This window comes from Panonychus citri, unplaced genomic scaffold (genome assembly GCF_014898815.1).
Source record: "Panonychus citri isolate SS breed McGregor unplaced genomic scaffold, ASM1489881v1 Contig00077, whole genome shotgun sequence".
In the NCBI taxonomy this organism is placed as follows: Eukaryota; Metazoa; Arthropoda; class Arachnida; order Trombidiformes; family Tetranychidae; genus Panonychus; species Panonychus citri.
Genome location: NW_026515482.1, coordinates 2336636 through 2360118, shown reverse-complemented (window position 1 = coordinate 2360118; position 23483 = coordinate 2336636). Strand labels below are relative to the sequence as shown.

The 23483-nt window shown below is 30.4% G+C and overlaps 1 protein-coding gene across 1 annotated transcript in view; it reads left to right on the top strand.

Annotated features, from left to right (window-relative positions):
* The first annotated feature begins 680 nt into the window (after positions 1–680).
* Positions 681–23483, top strand: part of LOC128386913 (paired box protein Pax-5-like) — a 39610-nt gene continuing 16807 nt past the window's right edge. The window contains exons 1-2 of the mRNA XM_053346028.1: positions 681–1589; positions 20298–20372. Of these exons, the coding sequence (XP_053202003.1) occupies positions 1250–1589; positions 20298–20372 (415 nt within the window). The 5' untranslated portion in view covers positions 681–1249. The remainder of the gene's footprint in view (positions 1590–20297; positions 20373–23483) is intronic.

The window sequence follows — 23483 nt, the reverse complement described above, 5'->3', positions numbered from 1 at the left end:
AACCAATTTCAGGTGAAAAAAACAACATAAAAATCAAAGGTAAGTTAACGAGAGAATCATTAAAAGTACAATTCTGATGAGTATCCAGAGAATGAGAGAGATAAAAAAAAATGAGAAGATAATTTTTTTCATCATGATGATGATTACAATCAAAGAGTAATAGTTTCTCACTCCTTCCCACCCTCTTCCACCCTCAATCTCAACCCATTGTAATCACTCTCATGTAATAATAGTAAAAGTCAAATGAATTCTAAGCAAAGAAAAAAAAAGAGAAAAAAAATACTGTTCATGATCAAGAATCTTTTTCATCATCATCATCATCATCTACCTGCCTATAAATGCCTGTGATTCAGTCTCTATCTTTTTCTCTCTTTCTCTTCTCTCTTTCTCCCCAAGAGTAGGCCCTTAACTCCTCCTACACCAGTGGGGTGGCAGGTATTCAGTTTGATGTATCGGTGTTGTTGTTGTGTTGTTAAGTTATGTATGTACAGCTAATTGAGAAAAAAAATTCACCTTAACAATTTCCCCCACTCTGGAAGGCGGAGTTTCTTTCCTACCTTTTCCACCATAACTACAGACACACACAAATTAAATGGCAAAGACTGTACCTCCTCTCTCTCTCTCTCTCTCTCTCTCTCTCTCTCTCATTTTTTTTCATCTATTATCGTTCGTAAGTTTAGTTGTCATTTAGTCAGAAAGTTAAGCAAACCAGCAACTCGAAACGAGCCTAAGTTGCATCAAAACTTTTTTTTCTATTTTTCGAATTTACCTTTTGTTTATATTTTTTTTCTCTCTCTCTCTTTCTCTTTCTCTTTACCTGTTCAGTTCTACTACTCGGTGCCTCGGAATTTACTTCGTGTTCCCTTTGTTCAATACTGACCAATTCGTCCATTTCAATCGAATCGTGAAAACAACAACAATCTCATCTGAACCAATTTCTAAATTAGTTCGTAATCCTTGGAAATTCAAATTTTTTCTCCATTGATTACAAATCGATTGATAAGAGAAAATAAAAAGTTTCCTCTAATTAATTTCACTTAATCGGTGTTCCAATATCTTGTGGTGATTCGCAATCGCAACAAAAATATTCACACTGGATTTTCAATCGTATCTGTTAAATTATTGAGAAAAATTATTTATTGTTGACAATTTGTTGTTGTTGTTTATAAATTTTGTTTCTTTGTTTATATTTGTTTGTTTTATCATCAACAAAAAGAAAAGGTAATCAATCATTATCATTGATATAATCATGCAGGACGATATAACGGCTTATATACAAAGTAATCATCATCATCATCACCTTCATCCTCATCATTTGTATTCAACAGCTTCAAGTCCAAATGGTGATCATTTGTCCAATGCTCATCAATCAATGCATCATCTTCCACCTCCACCCTTACCCCCACCACCACCTCAAGGATCAATGGGTCAACTTACCCCATCAACACAACAACAACAACAACAACAAACACAACCTCAATCACAACAACAAGTACCACCACAATCCAATCATCAACAACCACCACATCATACAATCTTGACCACCGCCAATACAAACACAAATCACAATTCTGATAGTAAAAAGAAACGTAAGTGAACAACAATTAACTAATTTACCATTTCATTGATAAGTCTAAATGGATTAATTTACATCAATTAACTAACATTAAATCAATTGAGATTTACGCACACACACAGAGAAAAAATCAATTGAGTCTTTAATTATAAGCTTACAATCAGCTGATTTTTTATGAGAATTGGTAACAATTTAATAAATTGTTCAACTTAACAGTTAAGGTTAACTTACATACAGAAAATTGGTTAAAAACATGTAATCAATTGATTGGAAAAGGAAAACAAATTGATTTCCTCTTCAAAGATGAGGATAAAAATGATTAGGATGATAATGATGATGATTATGATTAGAATGATGGAGGATAAGGAAAAGCTCAGAGTCGGAATTGGATGCGAAAAATAAAAGGAAATAATAACGATGATAATGAAGATATTGAGAAAAAGATGAAGATAAGTTAACATAATTTTCGGTTTTCAAGAAAATGATGAGGATGATCAGGAGAGAGAGAGAGAGAGAGAGAGAGAAGATGATGATAACTAAGGTAAGAAGAAAAAAAATAAAACATCTTAAGGTAAAAAGTAAGAGAATCTTAGAGGTAAAAAAGAAAGAGAAAAAAGAAAGAGATGATGATGAAGATGAAGATGAAATTTATTGCCGACAATAGTTCAATCACCAATCTGCCGACCAGAGTGATGAGAAAATTGATCTTAACCAATGGGAAACAAATCACTTAACAAGAATTGAGAGAGAGAGAGAGAAAATTTCGCTCATCATTATCATCCTCATCATGATGATGATTGAATCAAGAATGAAGATGAAAACGATAAAGAGATGAGAAGACAAAATATGAAACTTTTTGTTCTATTCACAAGAAACAGAAAAGTTTTTGTTTTCAACTGACAAAATGATGATAATCAGTTGATGATTATTATTAAGGGATGGAGGTTGAAGATGAGACTGATAATGATGATGTTTGTGTGCTCGAGAGGTTAAAAGTCTGTTATATTTACTTTCACCGGGCCTCATTCACCTTTGCCACCTTCATGATTGCCTATTAAAAGTTTTTCCGTTAAATTTTCTGTTACTATTAATTTTACTATGACCCACTCTCACTCACCTTCACCTTGATCATCATCATCATCATCATCATCCACCCTCACACGCTACACACACCATCCTATTGACAGAATGATGATGATGAGCAGTAACAACAAGCAGAATGATGGTCAATCTGGAGGAAAAGCAATTGAGATCAGATTAGTTAGTAAAAGAAAAAAAAGTTTCAACGGTTTAGAAAGATGAGGAAGAAAACGATGACGATTCTAATGATAAAAGAGCTAATTAGAAACTGAATCAAGGGAGAAGAAAATTTCAAACAACTTAATGTTATTTAGAGATGAGGATGAAACGATAATCAAGGAGAAAGTGAAAATTGCCATAAGCGAAATTAAAGTTTAATGAAGAAAAGAAAATGAAAAAAATGATGAAGATGATTTTCTGATGAAAAGTGGGCGCGGGAGAGGAAGAGAGAAAGAGAAAGAGGAAAAATAGTAAAAGCATCTCATTCATTGACTACTACTCATTGACCATCCACCCCCATTTATAATCATCCTTGATGATGATGCGGACAGCATATGGTCAATGAAACTAAAGTAAGAGGAAAAGAAAGAGAGACTCGTGCTTAATAGCATATTATCATTACTATTAACTTACTACTCTTTTTTCATCGTAAGAGAAAGAGAGAGAGAGAGAGAGAGAGGAAAGAGTGACCGGACGTGGTTTAAGAGAGAGCAAGCGAGAGAGACAAGGACTCCTTCGGACAGGTAGATGATGATGAGTGAGGTAAGTGAGAGGATCTGATGTTGTTGTTGATAAACTAACATAAGATAACAGCAAAGTAAAGGGACTTCATCAACCATCTGTTATAACAATTAACAGCACCAACATAATCAACAATGATAACCAACATTAGCATCATCATGTTGATGATGAAAAGATGAGAAATAAACTCTCTCTCTCTCTCTTTTTCTTTTTTTCGAATTAATTGGTAAAATAGAATAGAAAAAAAAAGTTAACACAACAACAAAGTTTACAATCGAATTGAGAATTGGAAATATTTCTTACCGGATCTACGATTTTCTAATTATCGCCATGATCATTGTTATCATTTCCTCACCTTAAGTTTTTCATGATAATTTTCATGGTGAATGTTAAAATCCTTGGCTCATTGTCTAATTCAATGTAAGGAAATGGCAACAGGTAGTCAAAGGTTATCAATTGTTACCATTCAATGTCTTCTATGGATTTTCTTGTCATCATCATCATCTATATCATCTTGACAAAGGTGATAAATGATGAAGATGACAATATAAGAAAAGAGTTGACATTATTTCTTGGGTGGAGATACCAGATTCTGGAGGAAATGCTGAGCATTTTGTTGTTTTGTTTTCTTTTTTTCTTCATCAATTCATTTCTCATTTATTCAATTTCTCATGTTGATTCTCATGTTCATCATCATGATCATCGTCATCTTAATCTTTTGTACTAATAAATATCAGTTTAAAAAAGAAGAAAAAAGAGAAAAGAATAAGAAAAGAGAGAGAAAAAAAAATTCTTTTCTCCATCTTGATTATTATTCATCAGTCATTGATGAAAATGTAGTAACATCTCATCCGTTGTATGTTCATCTTTTTTTCACACCAATTTGACCCTGAAAACATCACCATGAATCCAGAATTTCAATCTTTCCTTTTCCAATTCATTCAGATTAGATAATAGATTATGTTCTTACTTTAATCTCTCACCCGTGAATATCAAACCATGAATAATGGTTAAGATTGAGAGAGAAAACTTAATATATATCATCAAGAATTGAATGGAATATCAAGTAAAAAGAGAAACAAAAAAAAATTCGAATTCGATGAAGACATTTAAAGATATTGTACTAAGAAGGAAATTAAACAATGGGATAAGAAAGAAAAAAGTTCTAATCATGATAATAGAACAAAAAAAAATGAATAGAATTCAATCTGATGATAAGAAAGAGAAAAAGTTGTAGAATTTGTTTCACCAAAGATTCTGAGCCTTTAGGCTATTCGCTAGGTATTAATAACCTTTTGGGTTTCCAATTTTCTGATCAAAAGGGTTAACCTTAGATTCAATGTTGAACATTTTGTACTTTCTCAGATTAGATTAGTGGATTAAGATTATTAATTTTTCAATGTCAATTTTTCCGTGAAAGTGAAAATATTTGTTTATCTTTTGTTGTCACTGTGATCAGCTGATGATGATATTGATTGACTGTTAAGTGTGTCTATGATACTGATTACGTAAATTGTTGTTGATTGTTGTGTGTGTACATTGATTGTTTATATTTGTTGTTTGATTGTTGATTGGTGCATGAAAAATACTGTTGCCTGTCCATCCTTGCATGAAAATTGATTGTTATCAATTAGGGGGAAACATTTTTCACATTTCACTTTAAGCAAATCAATATTTACCTGGTGAAGATAAATAAACAATTAGCCTTAGCGTTTAATCACAATTAAGTTAATCAACATAACGATAACTTTAGTAACGATCTTTATATCTTGTGGCTCAATTTTACCAATGAAAATACACAATTTTCATCTTATCGTTACGATTTAAAGTTTTAAATCTAAAAGATAAATGATCAATTGATGATAATCAATATGCTAATTATGTGATTGGAAAGTTTGATCGACTCTTTTAAGCAATTGATTACCTTTTATGCTTGATCTTTGCCCTTAAGGCATCGTTTACCTTTCAACTTTCATAATCCTAAGATGAGCGCATGTGACAATTTCTATCAGGGAGAAAAAAGAAGAAGAAAAAGTGGAAAAAAGAAAAAAAAACAATCATGTAATCGTTGACGTTGGAAGAATATGAGAGTTGATATGATGATGAGAGAGGGAGGAGAAGATCAGGCTGATGACATTGTGTTTCCTGTGAGGGAGGAGGTGAGGGTGGAAAAGAAGATGATGAAGAGAGAGAGAGAGAGAGAGAGAGAGAGAGGTGGGAGGTAAATTAGAAAAAGATCTAAGAGTGTGAGTAAGAAAAAACAAGAAGATAACGAAGGTATGAAGAAGATTCTCAGAAAGGTAACTAACATGTAATGAGAGAGAGAGAGGGGAGGGAGGGAGAGGAAAAGGAGTGGATCCGGTTGAGTAAATTGTTCTTACTGGTGAACTATTGTTGCTAAGGTTGAGAGATTAAATGCGAAAAAAGAACAAGAAAATCAGTCACTTGGAACCCTCCTTGAGAAAGATAGAGAAAAGAAAGAGAAGATAAGAAAGAGAAAGATAATACTATCTCAGTCTCTTTAATTTCCTTAATTTCTAAAGGTAACACTCAGAGGGAATCAGAATCTTTCCTCTCTCTCTCTCTCTCTCTCTCTCTCTCTCTCTCTATCTTACCATTTCTCCACCACCCCGACTTCTACTCACTTGTTAGTGTTTCCGCTCAACATCAATTTTCTCCCCTCTCCCCCTCATCTTCCTCTCTTTCTTTTCTTCATCTTCTTCTCTTTCTTCCTCCACCCTCTTCTACCTTGATCGTCTCTCCATCTCTGACCTTGGGTGTCTTGTCACTCTCTTTTCTCTCTTTCTCATTTGCCACCTTCATCATCTTCGTATCATTATCATTAGAACTATTATCATTTTCTTTTCTAAAATGTCTCTTCCTTTTCTTTCAATTTCTTTTCTCTCTCTCTCTCTCTCTGCTGATATTTTCTCTCCATCCGTTTCTTATCATTACAATTATCTAATATGACAATAGAGAGAAAGAGAGACAAGGTAATAATCACTTTTTATCGTCAAACAATTAACTAACTAATCCAGCGACGTTGATTAACTATTAACTGGAAAAGTATTCAGGGTCAATATAATATCATAGGTGTAATAATATCACCAACATCAATTATCATACATTTTTTTCATATTAATAAATATTATTCAATGAACTGAACTTACCTTTACATTAGTATTATTATACTTCATCATCATCATCATCATTGTTATTATTTATCATCATCTCCATTATATTAATATTTATATGTATGTATGGTTGTTCAGTATCAGAGTATCATCGTCGTCATCAATGGTGACGCCTTGTTTGTTACTGGATTTAACAACAACAATCAACACAAAAAGGTAAAATTAATAATCATCATAATGTTGATGATGAAAATGACGAGAATGATGAAGATGACGAGGATAAGGATGATAATGTTGATGATGGAAGGAGAGTGAGAGAGAGAGAGAGAGAAAATCTCTTTCAGTTTATCTCTGTAAAAAAAGATAATAACAATAATGAGATGAGATGAGCTTAATCTCAGTTGATTAAATGGCCTCCGCCCTTTTAAATGAGCTGCAACCAAAGGCTACTTTTTTCATCATCATCATCTATTATCATCATCGGGATGAATGGATCTTTATACCTGAAGATAATAAGATTCATCAGGTAACTCTCACTATCTCATTCTCTCTCTCACTCTCTCTCATTATTCCTCTTGATATGTACCTAAAGTCTTGTTTTCTTGTTACATGGTGAATAGAAAGAGAAAGAGAAAGTTAAATATGAAAAGATATAAATAAATGACGAGAGAGAGAGAGATGATGCATTTCCATGGAATCAGCTGATATTATTAGATAAGAATGATTAGTAGAATTATGATTGTTCAGGATAATTGAAGATCAATTTAAAAGTTTCTTTAATCTCTATCAACTGATGATATCCGATGAACTTTTGTTTACCTTCAATTCACTGGTAATTTACTTAAATAATGATAATAGTAGAAAGGAAAGAAAGAGAATGAGATAGTAAACTTGAAAAAAGAGTTATCTTCATCCTCCTCTCTTTCTTTTCTCTCTTACTTTTTTTTACTAAGATTTTACAATATACTACGTTCATCAATGGACAGGTAATAGATGAAGAAAAAAGAGAGAAAAATAGTAAGAAAGAGGGAGCAAAACAGTAGCTACAAAGATGATGAATGATACGCTCTCTTGACTTTATGTTCATTAAAAAATCTTCTCTTTTTTTCTCCTCATCTTTTTTTTCTTGGATTTTTACCTGTTTTTTATCATCATTCATCTCACTCAATATGCTTTCTCTCTCTCTCTCTCTCTAATTCAAGACAATTCTTTATGATGATGATAGAATTGATTCTAGAAAGAAAATAAAGAGAAGGATTGAGTTCGTAAGAGCGTGACCGTAGGACCGCAAGAAGAGATGAAGATGATCATCATCTCATCATCCAACAAAGTGCATTCGCTCAAACCCTTTAAATACACAGAAAACACAATAAATACAAATAGATGCAAATGATTTCGATAGTAAGAAAAAAGTAATCATAACAAACGATTACCTGTAATGATGATAAAATTTGCGAAAAATAAGAGACAAAAAAGGTAGAAAAGTAGGTCTGTGAGAAAAGAAAGAAGGAGAAAGAGAGATGATGATAATGATGATAAGAAAAAGAAGATAAAATTTCTTTACGTCGACTACCTGACATTTTCTCTCTCTCTCTCTCTCTCATTTTCTTTCTCTTCCAAAGTCAATTTAAGATCTAATCTTGGTCTCATCTCTCTTTCTTTTATCTTACTTTTTTTTGGCAAATTTACTCTGAAAAACATCATCATCATCATGATAGAGTAGGAGGAGAGGACGAGGAGAGAGAGAGAGAGAGAGAGAGTAAAAAACTACTGAATGAAAAAAAGGTGAGATGAGATTCCCTGTGAAAAAAGTAGTTACCATTATTATTATCACCAACAATTGCAGGTTACATTGCAAAAGAAAAGAAAGAAAGAAGAGAAAGAGGAAAAAAAAATTATATAAAGAGATTGTCTTGTCTGTAGGACACTTCCGGTGCCCTTCGAAATTCATTATTTCCGCCGGATGACAAAGAGAAAAAGAAAGAGAGTGGGAGAGGTAAAATTATACAATTTTCATCATTTCCTTTGACTTTTTCTCACTTCATGTAACTTTATTGGTCACAGAAAAAGACCTGAGTTGAGAGAGAAAGTGATATGATGATGATGATGACAAAGCTTAAATTGTATCTAATCATGATAATGATGATGATGATAAGTTGATACAATGATTGTGGTTTTCATCTGAAAACCTCAACAATTACCATTAATAAAAACAAGAACATCGTTGACAAAATTTCGTTACAACGAAAGAAAACTTTTCCTTCCCGATCAGCCTAAAATCTAAAAAATTTTCAGGGACAATCAACAATCACGATGTTCATGAAATATCAGAATTCTATCTCACTTACTCACCCCCTTGATCCTTTATCTTCATTCACATTGACAAATAACTTCAACCTCCCCCTCCTCTCCTTAATCAACTACCTGACTAACTAATCAATGATTAACATTGTACACAATCAACATGATTAACAAGTTAATCACAATTATTTTTACAACAATCAACATCAAACCTACTTCCGCATGCAACGTTTACCAACCAGTTAAAAGGCTGAAATCTGAATTTTTTGCTTACCTTTTTTCACTACTGAATGAAAAAAAATGCTTCCAGGTAAATAGTCTGAAAATGCACGTTATCTAGCTACAGGTAACCTTAACCTTGGAATTGAAACTTAAACTTTAAGCAAAAGAGCAATAATAATAATAATAATGATCAGAAGCCGTGAAAATATCAAATTAACGGGTTTTACTGATGCTATTTACCTGTAAACTTACCTGTAGGTTGAAGATCAAGATGATGGAAAAAATTTCTCTCCCTCATCATACCTTTATTATAGATATTATAATGATGATAATTTAGATATATAAATATAAGAATTGTGATATTGATATGATAATAGTTTTCGAGAGCAATTGAAACTTGAAGTTTTTTTTTCTTCAATCAAATTTTACCATGAAAAAAGTTCCAATTTTCTGAGGGAAAAATTGACAAATATTATCATTAAAATCTGTTGACAATTTTTTTTTCAGGGTGATTATGATTAGATTTTCAGTCTATTTTTAATCAGCAACAATGATCTAGATTGATTGTTGATTAACTATGTGTCTACAAATTTGGTAATCAAATTTTTAGGTTCAACTGAGCTCAGAAATGATCAGCAACATTTAATGTTGCATGATAATTGAATCAATTGAAAAATGATACAGAAAATTAATTCACCTTGAATTTTGTATAATTACAATATTACTTTAAAATCATTAATTTATGTATATAAATTTATCATCTTGTTGATTGTTAAGGTGAGTTGGATTAATTTAATATCACAGTCAATTTGATTTGCTTTCATTTTTGATTCAGTACAAAACAATTAGTGCTCATGAATCAAAATAATTTACTTGATCATTGATCATGAGGAAAAGCATGATGATTCTGATTATGGTGGAATCACCATGAAAGTGGAATTGAGAGAGAAAGAAAATCTCTCTCTCTCTATTCAAGTGAAAGTGTTCAAAGTTGTTAGGTCAAAATGTGCTAATCCAACCATGGATCAAGAGCTTTCAGATTAACTAGGGATGAGTAATCAAGTGATGATCATCTTCATCATCATTATGATACAATATTGCTAATATATTGATTGATAATCAGAACGAAATTCAGAAAGAAAAACTTTTCTTCGAACTTGTTTTCGTTAGAACTTTTTTCTCTCTCTCTCTCTCCTTTTCTTTGATTATCGTTCTTTAATTGTTCCCAAGTTATTATTACAATTTCATTTCATTGAACATTTAAATCTAATTTTCTCTTGTTGAGTATCATGATTAATGGAAAGATAATTATTGTTAATCATTAATTTCTAATTCATTCTCTTCCTTTTTCCTGGAAGTAGATTTAATTCAAGGATTCGAGAACAAGGGAGAGAGAGAGAGAAAACTTTTCTTGGCTTCGAATTTTGATTTTACTTTTTTTTGTAGAAAAATAACAAAATAACAATAACTTGAATAATCGAAAATCAATTAACCAGTTAATTATTATAAGAAAAGAGAGAAAGAAAAAGTTTTGATAAAATAATAATCGAAAGTCTATCTAATTGTTGTGTGTAAGTTAATTGTCTTCTCTATGAATGAATCTAAATGAAACAATAAGATCAACGAAACGTTGACATGATTAACAAAGGAAAACAATACTAAGGATTAAAGTTTGAGATTAAAAAGAGATTAGATCAAGTTAACCTTTTAATTTGAGAAAAGTAAAACTCGTAATTGATTAAAGGTAATTAATTGTTTAACTAGTGTTTCCAAATCAATTGAGTTACATTTAAATTTGTAATTTAACAAAAAGAAAATTAAATCACTGTATAATTAGAATGGGTTGATTAACATGGTAAGGATGAGGATGGTGATGATAAGGTTTAATTAACTGCAATTATTATTTCCGATGTATTAACATTTATGATGATATTCATATCGGAAGATGATGAAGACACATGGTCAATGGAAGATGATGAGGAGAGGATGAGGATAAAGGAGAAGAGGGAAAGATAAAGATGATAATAAATGAGATGATGAGGTGAGGTAGGAAGAGAATGAGAGTGAGTGAGTGAGAGTGAGAGAGAGAGAGAGAGGAGGATAAAGATGAGAGAGAGAGGAAAAACTTGGCCATTTAATAGCCTCAAGGTAAAATTATCTCTCTCTCTCTCTCTCTCTCTCTCTGTAATATAATTTTCTTCCGTTTTTTTATCATCATCATCATCATCATTTTCGTATCCGTTTCTTCAGGTTAATACTTTTTTTCGGCTTCTCTTTTTTTCCAACGGAATTTAAATGTCCATCTACCTTTTCCCCCGTTTAAACGGACACACACAACCTTTCAAGGTGCTTTTCTCAGTTAACGGTTATTTCTAGTGACCGTTGTCCGTTTAGCCCAAAGGCCATTTTAATACTTTCTGTGTCTTTGAATCCATCAGGTCACGTTCAGGTCATTTATATATTTGGAATCATTTTTATATGTAATATTTTACCTTCAATTCCAACGGTCAATTATCAATTAGCTTGATTACAATTGTTGTTGATTGTTTGACGAAATCAAATTAGTAATCAAGTTACAATTTGTTACGCAGGTAAAGTTTGAACAATTAGATGAAAACATTTTCCAATCCAGTTTATTTTCATTCATCATCTTGATTGTAAAATATTGTTGGAAACAATTAAATGGTCAGTACATATAATATACTTTTTATTATCAATAATCAACCAAAATACTGACCACAAAATTGATATCTTGCTTTTTTTTTAAAAAAAAACCTTTTCCGTTTGTGTGGCCTGAGGTCAGTTTCAATGTTTACGATTATCATCATCATCTCACTGATATAATAAAAATACTATATAAATCATAATCATTATTAGTTAATGATTAACTTGATTATATCAATTGTGAATGAGACTCGTAAAAATATATAACCAAAAGCTTAAAATAGTGACCATTGGTGATGGTTTTCAAATAAAAACTCAAAATAAAGGTTAATTGGATTAGACTGACCAACCGAAAATGATTGACCAATAAAATGACCTTTCCTTTAGTATATAATAGTGGACATCATATCATCATAAACAATCAGATTAAAGATGATAAGATGAAGATAAACTTTATTATATTACCATTAATCTTAATCCCAAGTAAGAAGACAAAATGATTGATTTAGTTATTAGATTGTGATTGATTAGCAATTGACAATTAAAATCAATTTAGCCAAATACAAACAGATTGGTTGACAATTAACATTGACACATTTTCAACTGAATTGTGAGATTACAATTAAAATGAGAAGAAGAAAAAAATTGAGACTATATAAGAATGTTAATCAAAGTTGAATAATTAGTAACAATCAACGTTAAATTGTGAAGGAGGTTAAATCAGCAATTAAATTTAATAGTAGTTACCTCAAAGACATCAGGGTAAAAGACAATTGATTTAATATATAAATTAAATTGTATATTGTTAAAGATGATGATGATAATTGTCTCGTGATTAGTTTAAATTATGAATATAAAAAATATGATTAAAATAATAATAATAAAGAGTAACCTCCAACTCCACCTTGATTGTTACGTTGATTGTTGCGTGATTGCTTGATTAGCTTTTACAATAGTGATGAAGAAGATGAAATAATAATAAAAAAAATTGAAATAGAAGAAAAATTTTCTTCTATCTCTCATCATCATCATCATCATCATCATTGATGATAAAGTGTCAGGATGTATTATCATCATTTGCGTGTTTACCTTTATCATCTTCATCCTCATCTTGATCATCATCTAATTTACAAATCAAAACTTTAATCTGATTTAAGGCGTTAACAGTTATATCTTTAATTGATCATTTGATTTGAGTTACTTTCTTTTGATTGTTGATTAACTGTCTTCTCATTTAAGCTTCACAATCAATTGTTGTTGATTTTTTTTTCGTCAACTACAATTAAAACACAAACAGAACCTTAACCTTGCCTTAATTGTCCTTCTCCATCTTAATTGCTGATTAACCTTGATTAAAGTAATTAATGATTTGCTAAAAGTTGATTGAATTTACATTACATCAAAAGAGAGAGAGAGAGAGAATAATTTTCTCATCGATTTTAATATTCAGGGTATTTTTTTTCTTCATGACGATTCTCAGGGGGAGTGGAGATGAATTCTGATCATTTCTCTCTGTTTTATTGATGATGATCGATGATGATGATAAATAATAGGAAAGAATAGAAAAAAAAACACAAACTAAGAATATATATATTCTATTCTGTATTCGAATATAGAAAAATGAAGAAGAGATAATGAAAGAGAGTGACCAGTAAAATTCTGTAACTTTATTTTCCTCCAAACTGACCAATCAAATGAGCCAAAGAAAATTATTCTCTTCAAGGTGTATAATAGATTCAAACGAATTTAAATAACCACCTCCATCGATGGACACCTCTGATTGGTTGGAAACAATAAGTAGTAGGTGGGAGAGAACAGGTAAAAATGGGAGTGTCTCGCATATACTTTAAGAAGAAGGTAAAAAAATCACATCTTAAAAGAGAAGAAGAAGAAAAAAAAATGAACAGGTAACATTCAAATGAATGATGATAATAATTACACAACATAAACATTAATTTTAAAAAGTCTTCTCATCGTAATTATTTATAATCAAGGCTCATTATCATCATCATCATCATCATCATCAATGATTAAAGTGATTAACTGGATAAGGAGGAGGAGGAAAACTTAAGAGGATAGGAAATAGGAATCAGCGATTATCATTTACTATCATATGTTATTAAATATTCATTGACATGAAAGATGATAAGATGATGAAAGAGGAAGATAAGTTTACCTGTGATTGGATAGGAACAGAAAATAACAGTGAAAATAAAGGTGAGAGAGAGTAGGAGGAGGAGGTTGAGCTTGTTTATCTCTACAGAGTTGGCGTCAATCCTTTTCATCTGAATTTCATGATAATATGAATCGAAAAGTTATCAGGATATTTATCATGAATTCATTAATCATTCATCAGAATTTTGAAAGAGAGAGAGAGACAGAGAGAGAAATGAAAATTCATTTGATTCTTTGAACAAATTTTACAATCAAAGTTGAGAATTTTTTTTCATGAATAGAAATTGAAAAATGTTCAATATTCATCATGACAATTATCATTATTATCATCATGAAACTATAAGACACGCAAAGACAATGAGCAATAAATTTAATTGAGTTTCCAACTTGATCTACCTCATCACCTTATCATCACCATTAGCTGATTAAGTCTAAATTTATATAATTACAATTATACCAGAAAAATGATGATTAACATTATCATTAAGATGATAAAAACAATTTTCATCTAAAAGTTTCATATTATTCATATTCATTGAGTTAATGTTTTTCATGTTAATTGTAATTGAATTAAATTCATGCTCACCTTAATCTCCATTGTTAATCATCATCATAATACAATTAACTATTGAACATTGAACATTATCATCATCTTAAGAAAATGATGATGATGATGATAACATGCCAATGACTTTTTCTTCATCATCATCAATTACGGATACATTATAAGGATAGAATCTAAAAGACAGGTAAATATGATGAAGATAATTATCATCATCAGGTAACAACAATATTGTCCTCATTGTTATTAAGTTTCTTTTATCACCAATTAACTGTCATCTCTCATCAGTATCTTGATTACCTGAAGAAAATGATAACAATCAAGTTGAAAAAGAAAAGAACAAAAAAAAACTATAAGATTTACCTTTTTATTCATAAAAATTTAGAGTCTTTATTATTTTCGTTTTATGATAACTTATTATGAGAAAATTGTTATATTATCATGAATCTCTCTCAGCCCCCGATCCTCGACCCACGACTGCAAGATGGCCTCAGGTTGACGTTTTAAGCTGTTACTCTTATTTATGCTTCGATGATCGGAGATTTTTTTTTCTCTCTCTTGTCTTCCTCTTCTTCATCATCATCTTCTCATCATCTCATCAGCATCATGTTTGCATCTTTTTACCTGATAATCTTATATGAATATCAGCTTATTATTACCTGTGCATTATCATTTATATGTGTATGTACACGTTAAGGTCAAGAAAGGACAAGTAACAGAAATTGAGACAAAATTGTCCGAAACTTATGCTCTGAAAACGACACCAACTGATCGTGTCGACAATTAAAACAATTTTTAAATTGTAATTACAATTTATGTTGATTACACAATTGAGATCAACAAACTTTTTACTAGATACAGGTAAGAGTAGGGGGATATGTTAGTGTATGTAAATTACTGGACATTCATGATGACCAGTAAGTTGAATATGGACTCAACTCCTTCACAGGAAAAAAAACTTATATTGTTCATGGTTGACAGATAATTGTCACTCTAAATTATTATTAATATATTATCATCTATGAGAAGATGATGAGAATGATGATAATCTAAGAATATTTTAATTTTCTCCTTGATTATCACAATCGTTTCGACCTGAAAATCAGGTAAATTACAGTTTTTTACTTTGTCCAGTTTTTTTTTTCATTACTTTTAGTTTACCTGTTTGGTTATTTACAGAAAAAAATGTAAATTTTAATTGTTATTATCTCTCATTTCCTTATGAGCTGATTAGTATTTTAAATTGGTAAGAATGATTATTTTTAATTGTGATTATCATGATTACTTTAATAATGGTGATAATGATTAAGGTGATGGTCAGTTATCATTTTTGGAAAAGGTAACATGTAATTGATGATGAATTTTTTGTCTCATGATATTTTCAAAAATTCATCATGAAAAAGGTTTCATTGTCTTGTGAACTGATTTTTTTTACTTATCTGATGATGATGATGACCAACAGATGACCAGTTAGGTGATGATTATGATGATGATTAGTCTGATGGTGATAATAATTAAGGGTAAAGTTGGAAATGTTTGTTATCTTGATGATGTGAATGACAAGTTAACTCTCGGGAATCTATTGGAAGAGAGAGAGAGAGAGAGAGAATCTTTATCTTCATTTCTCATCGTTATCATCTTATTTGTACCTTTGGCTTTCATCCCAAATATCATCATGAACTTTAATCGGAAATCTCAGAATCTGAAACTAAATGTGACAAGAATCCAATAAACTAATTGGTTTACCTGTTGCTTAGAGTATTTTTTGTTTCCTTTCTGGAAGCAAATCCAACTGACCAGTAGCCAGTAAAAGTAAATAGAGAAAAATTTTTCCAAAGATGAATGAAAAAAAATAAGATCAAAATGAAACGTTAATCATTGAGGATGATTGTTATCATCCCTCATCATCATCATCATCATGATAAAATTACAAACTACAATCAGCTACTGTTTGGAAACGGTAGCAATAGTTAAAATATTTCATCTCATTGATTGAGAATCTAGAGAGAGAGAGAGAGAGAGAGAGAGAGAGAGAGAGAGAGAGTAAATTAAATGCTTCTCATCATCTTTAGCTTCATCTCCCTTTTACTTAACCTCTCATTAAATGATGATGAAGAAAAGCCGAGAATCAATTGCAGGTCAATTTTGTCATCACAGAAAAAGAAGAAGAAGAAGATGAAAAAACCTTGACCACCTTCGGAAAGGATAACATGATGATAGGTTTTAAATTACCTGATGAAGAAGATGAAAGACTTTTCTTCATCTTCTCTCCATCCTTATCATCATCATCTTCATCATTATCATCATCTTTTACACTGATACAAACAACAACAACAACATTGTTATATTTCACACATTGACCAATAAATAGGTTTCATCATTGACCAGATAATGATAATTATATCATTTTAAAAGTTATCATTAACCAGTAGCTGTGATGTTACTAAATAGTTTACCTGAGACCATGATGAATACCTGTTGACCTCGAAGGGCGCTTTTCGACCTTCGTTGTGGGTCGAAATAATAATAACCCAATAGGGTGAGAGAGAGAGAGAGAGAGAAAGGTCAAAAGTCTATGATGAAAAGCGTCAGAATTTTTTTCCCAATTTCGAAAGTGAAAAAAAATCAATCCACTGACTAGTAATTTCCTTCATCATTGAAACTTTTTTTCACACAGGTAACAAATTTCCCTCTCTCACTAACTATCACCAATAATACTAATCATCATTACCATCATCAAATGATAATAATTGATTATCTCGTGTAAAGTGTTCATTGAATCGTAGTACTAATGAAAACGTGATTTGATTACAATCAAACTTTAATTGATTGGATAATTTATCTTTAATTGTTACCTTGAGAGAGATAAACAAAAATTGGACAATTTCAATAAGAAGAGAGGGAAAAAAAGTTTACTTTGAATGCAATTAAATGGACAATTAAAAACAATTTTTCTCCACAATTAATAATTAGCAATATGTAGATAAACCATTGGCTTTATAATCAATAATTGTTGTTGATTGAAGGGAAGATGATGATGATGATGATGATGATTAGCATTGGATGTCGAGAGAAGGTCATAATTAGTAAAATTAATAATAAATTGCAATTGATAATGAACAATGAATGAAAAAAAAAATAGTAATCGTAATGATGATGAAAAACCTTCTTGATCATTTTAATGGGAAAGAAAAAGTCAATGATAATATTACATTATTAGCATTGTTATTAATGAGATACAAGGACATTGAGATCATTAGAGTAGCATCATCTTTTTTGAGAGAGTGGGTTTTTGTAGGAGGAGGAGAGGAGGTGGAGGAGGAAAAACGTACTAGGGAAGATATGAAAATATCATAGAGAGAAAAGTAGAAAGACAAAAGGAAGTGAATTGTTATTGTCTTTTTCTTTGTTAACATCAAGGGAAGAAGATTCAACTTTAAACTCGGTGGAAAAGGTAAAGGAGCGCAGAGAGAGAGAGAGAGAGAGAGAGAGGAAGAAGATGATGATGATGATTAACAAGCAGATAGTTAACTACGGAAATGGTAATCGGAAGCAATTTCGTTCGCGAGCTTGAGCTTTACCTGGAGCTTTTTTCTTATTCTTTGCTGCTTTATTTATCTCGCTACGTTTCGTTGCATCTTCTTTATCATCTCTCTCTCTCTCTCTCTCATCTTCTCATGTTGTCTGTCACAGAGGGAATACCTCCTTTCTCATCATTAGCTAAATCTCACCTTAAAGTTTACAAGTAGTTACCTTTGGTCAACCTGTTTGCACCTTATGTCCATTCACACCAAAATTTTCACTATTTTATCACAAACTTTCAATTAAACAATTTATTAACCTTCTTAGTTTCTAGTAATTTAATTGTTACATCAATAGTTAATTGTATTAATACATAAATTGATAGGAATACTTTTCCATCAGCTGATTATGTTACTATGACTTAATACTTTTTCAATTTTGCTTTTCGATACCGATGTTTGCAAGTAAACACCACAAAAGCTATCAACTTCTTCAAGGTGATCATTATCAATGTAAAATGATGATGGTGCTTAATAATGATGGAAAAAGACATAGAGAAAAGTTAAAGAGAGAGAAAAAAATGAATGGAAAAAAGTTCGCTTGAAAATCTTTGGTGTGATATGAGAGTAAGAGCTTTTTTATACTAATACTTAAAGTGAACATCTTGATGATGTAAGAGAAGAAAAAAAATAAGATGATGAGTAACACAGGTAGCAAAAAGTTACTCTCAAAACTAGTTAGCTCAATAATTTACCTGAGGGAAGAGGAAAATTTTTCGATTTTTTATTGTCTGAGAGAGAGAGAAAGAGAGAGAGAGAGAGCTAAGAGGGGAAGGGAAGATCAATCAACTTGTCTTAGAGAGATGATGATGAAGATGATACAATACATTCCGTTGTATGTACACATCATGTTCAGTTTTATGAATGAAAAAAAAGTTCTAAGAGAGAGTAAAATCAAGATGATAAAGGAGAGAGTGAGAGAGAAAGCATCAAGTTAGGTCAAAGGTTCTCTCTCTCTCTTCCAAAGAAGATGGTGATAATGATGATGATGGAAAAGTCAATAGAATTTACCTGGAAAATAAAAAAAAAAAATTCTTTCCAAAAGTTTTTTTTTCTCTCTTACCTTTGATTTTTTTACGTTTCTCTTCATTCATTTCAAGGGTGGAAAACAAAAATACTATGTTATTATTATCATGTTACTGTTTACACCTTTGTAAAAATGTTGTGAATGAACATTTTCACTTAGAACTTTTTTCTTACCTTTTCTTTCATCATCTTTTTATCATCTTCATCTTTTCTCCTAAGACATTCATTGATTTCCTCCCGAAACGATATCAACTCTCGATGAACAAAAAAAAGAAAACAGAGTAACTTTCAATTCTAAATAAAGTTTCTTTCATCTTCTTTTATCATCATTATCATCATCATTTCTCTCTCTCTCACTTGTCTTTTTCGAAAAGGTCCAAAGTTTCTTCTTCTTCATCATTACCTTTCTTTTTCTCTTTCTTTTGTTATCTTCTAAAGGAAATGTCGTCTTTTTGTTTCTTCCTCTTCTTCTATTTCATTATCTTCACTTTTCATTCATAAACTTCAAGGTAGAGTTTATCATCTTTATCATCATCATCATCTCATTATCTTCATCTATCTATCATCTTATACCTTCCGTCTCTCACCAGGTAATCCAAAAGAGGAAAGAGGCAGATTTTTAAGACGATTGAAAAGATGAATGAAGAGAAAAATAATCAAGCTCTTAATCATCATTATCTTCATCATTCTGATGAAATAATTCTCATCTTTTTTTTGGAAGAAAATTTTCTTTTCTCTCTTATTTTTTTTCTTCTTCTTCTTCTATTCTTTCAAAACTTTTTTTTCTCAATCATCTTCAGAGAGACAACTCCCTTTTTCTTATATCATCTTCTCCATGTAATAAACATGAGACATAATGAGAAACCAGTGATGAAGAAAAGAGGAAAAACATTGTAAGAATTGATGAAGAAAATACGAAGTAAAAAAACTAATTCTTCATGAATGGAATACAAAAAGATGAACCTAATCCTTATCCTCATCTCTTTAATCATCAAATGATCACAATTGAGATTGTAAATCTTTAACCAGAAAAAAGGAGAGACACAATCAAAGTAAACAAATTGAATTTCAATGTTAACCCTTAATCCAAACAAAAAGGTTCCAGTTAATTGTTGTTGATGTTAACCCTTTTAAACTTTCAAATGTGTAAACGTAACAATCATAATAATCAGAAACAATTAACAATCAATTTTTTTCTTCCCCATCTCTTCAATTATCATCAATGATAATCACAGATAATCGAGGAGATCCCAATGGAGACTATTATTACTGTGAGGCAGAACCAGAAAGTTCAACCAAAAACTCAAAAGGTCAGAATTAATCTTAATCATCAACGATAATCTTTCCCCTCACCCTTGTCGTTAATCCTTTAATCCAATTACCTACTAATAATGATAATCTACAACCAACCGATCAATCAATCAATCAATCAATCAATTGAAACCTCATCCAAATGAATCAGGAAAAACAAAAAGCTAATCAAAACTTTTACTGTTCATCTAAATCCAATTGCAATCAAATTAATTTATTCAACATTTACTATTATATATTTATAGAGATAGCAAACTAGAGTCTATCAAGTTGATTAACAATTATAATTATCATGAAGATAATGATGATTAAGCTAATCTAATATTATGAATAATCGATGAGGAGCAATTAACCAGGAAGAGAGAGAGTAAGTGACCAGAGGGGGTAAAGGTAACTGAGAGAGGGAGAGTGTCCAGTGGTTACCACCACCACCCACAAGATTTAAAACAAATGATAATTGAGTGAAAAAAACAACAAATATCCAATTGGAAGATAATGAAGAGAAAAAGAAGAAAAAAATAAAAAAAATTATTCTAATTATCTTGAGCTTTTTATTCAGATAATCATGATAATCATCATCATTTTTAAACATGAGATGAATTAATTTCAATGGAAAATCATTTCCACTTCCCCCTTTTGACCATCACCATGGTTACGATTAAAGTTATTACTTAATAAAGTGACCATTCATATATATATATTGATAATAATAATAATAATATTCAACTCTTGGTGATATTAATGATTATTCATTAATAGTAATAATATATTTTTATTTACTCCCAATATCATAACAATAAACAAAACGTGAGTTAATTGTTATTAGTTTAATTTGATAATATTTCTCATTAGTTTGCAAATAAATAATCAAAAGGTTTATTATTCAATTCCATAATCAGTTACTCTGATTACAGAATCTGAATCTATCGGTTTGTTAATATTACATGTAGACAGAAATAATAATAATAATAATACTTGGATAACTAATGATGATGATCAATAGAAATGCCATTTAATTAGCTTACCTCTTGGTGATTTAATCAATTCAATTTGATTTCAAATTCAACCTGAGTTTTCAAAGTTATCATGAATTTTCAGCTTTCTCCTGATATTATACAAAATTCAATCTTCTGGTTAGACAAATATCATATATCATGATAACAGTTTGTTTCTTTTTTTGGGTCACCCTATTCATGGTTCATAAAGTATATATACTCAGAGAAAGAGATAGAGACACTTATCATCCTGATTATCATGATGATAATTTGATTTGGGCTGAATAATGATGATAATCTTGAAATAGCTTCCGTCTCATCTTCATGATTATTATCATCATCTTAATGATGATGATGATGAAAAAAAGGTTTCAACTTATATTTATAAAGATTATCAATATTATCATCATCATGTTAATGTTTATTTGTATCATCATGAAGATGAGGATGAAAAAGAAAAGGTGAAAAGTATCATTACTCATTTTTTTCATCATGTTCATCATTTTATCATGATGATTGTGGTGATAATCATCATGAAAACTCAGTTGTTTATATTAATAGTTGATAAAAAAAAAGTTTCCATGATAAAGTTTACAAACTGTTCAACTGAGTTTCAGGTTTCATTGTCAAGTGATTTATTTTTCATCTTGCTCATCATTATCTTCATCATGAATTCTGAAAGCTGAATTACCAGAATCATCAGAAAAATAATAATAAAAAGTTATTAACTTTAGACTCTTGATAATATCAACAACTTTTGATGAGGAAGTTTTATTTTTTCATCTTAATTTTTTGTGTACAACTTTAAATGATGATTATTATTATCTTGATCCTCTTCATGAAGATGAAGATGATCATCTTCATGGTATTTGATATGAATTCAAATTCTGTGGATGAAAAGATTTAATAAATAAGATAAGTTGTAAGCCCGCGAAAAGTTAAAACTCATAGGGAAACTTTTTCTCCTTCCATAGATTATCATTAGACCTTATCAAATGTCTTTTGATATTTTTAAGTTAATTATCATCATAATTAGTGGATTTAATCATCATAATTGTGACTAATTATCCTGAATGGTGATGAAATCAAGAAATTCCGTCTCAATCTCTCATGGAATTGGGTTCAACTATTTCCGTTCCAAATGTTACCAGAAAATTTTATACAATTTCACCATTAATATCATAGTGATTAAGGTTAGCAAATTATGATGAATTAATTCATTGTTCAGATTTAATTTCATGTAAATAAATGAAAAAAAAAATTGAAACTCACAACTTCCCATGTTATATGAATTCATTTCTAATCTCTGAAAAGAATCAGAAATTTCATCATCATGTGTTGATGAGATGATTTAGTTAGTTGTCTAGATGAATTCGAAGCCAAATTTTCATAATAATCAACAATTCAATTAATCACCAGATAAATTGGATCGAAAAAAGCAAATGATGAATATTAAATTTCACTCTCAGGGTAATAAAAAATTTCTTATAAAAATGATCATTAGAATAGTTTAATTCTCATCATGAGAAATCAACAATTTACACTAACCTAGTTAATCGATTGATCAAGTTCTAAGAACGAAAAGAAAAACAAGTTCGATACAATCGAATAGTTAGTTCACAATGGAAACACTCGAGGTCACCAGTAAACTTAAACTCGAAGAAGAATAAGAACAAAAATAGAACTCGAGAAATCGAGAAACATAGAGAGCAGAAAAAAAAGTTCTAATACTCAGAATTTTTGGTTCTCATTGATTTTCCATTGTTCATGGTGATCCACATTTACCATCATGTAAATATTTATCGAACACCATTTGAATTTAGAATTGAATTTTTGATCATTTTCTCAAAGTTGAAAGATAAACAATCAACACAATTAAAGATAATCATTAATCTTAATGGTGATAACAATGTTGTCTATTATTATTACAAATCAATTTCTGTATTTACCTTTCCATTGTTATAATAACGGATAACAATTAGATAACCATAATGATGTATATCAATTTAGATTGTATATTGTTACCTTGTTATCAACATGATGATAAACATCATTATTTTTAAATCATCAATTGATTGTTATTTAGTAAAAACCTCTGGATCCATGACAATCAGT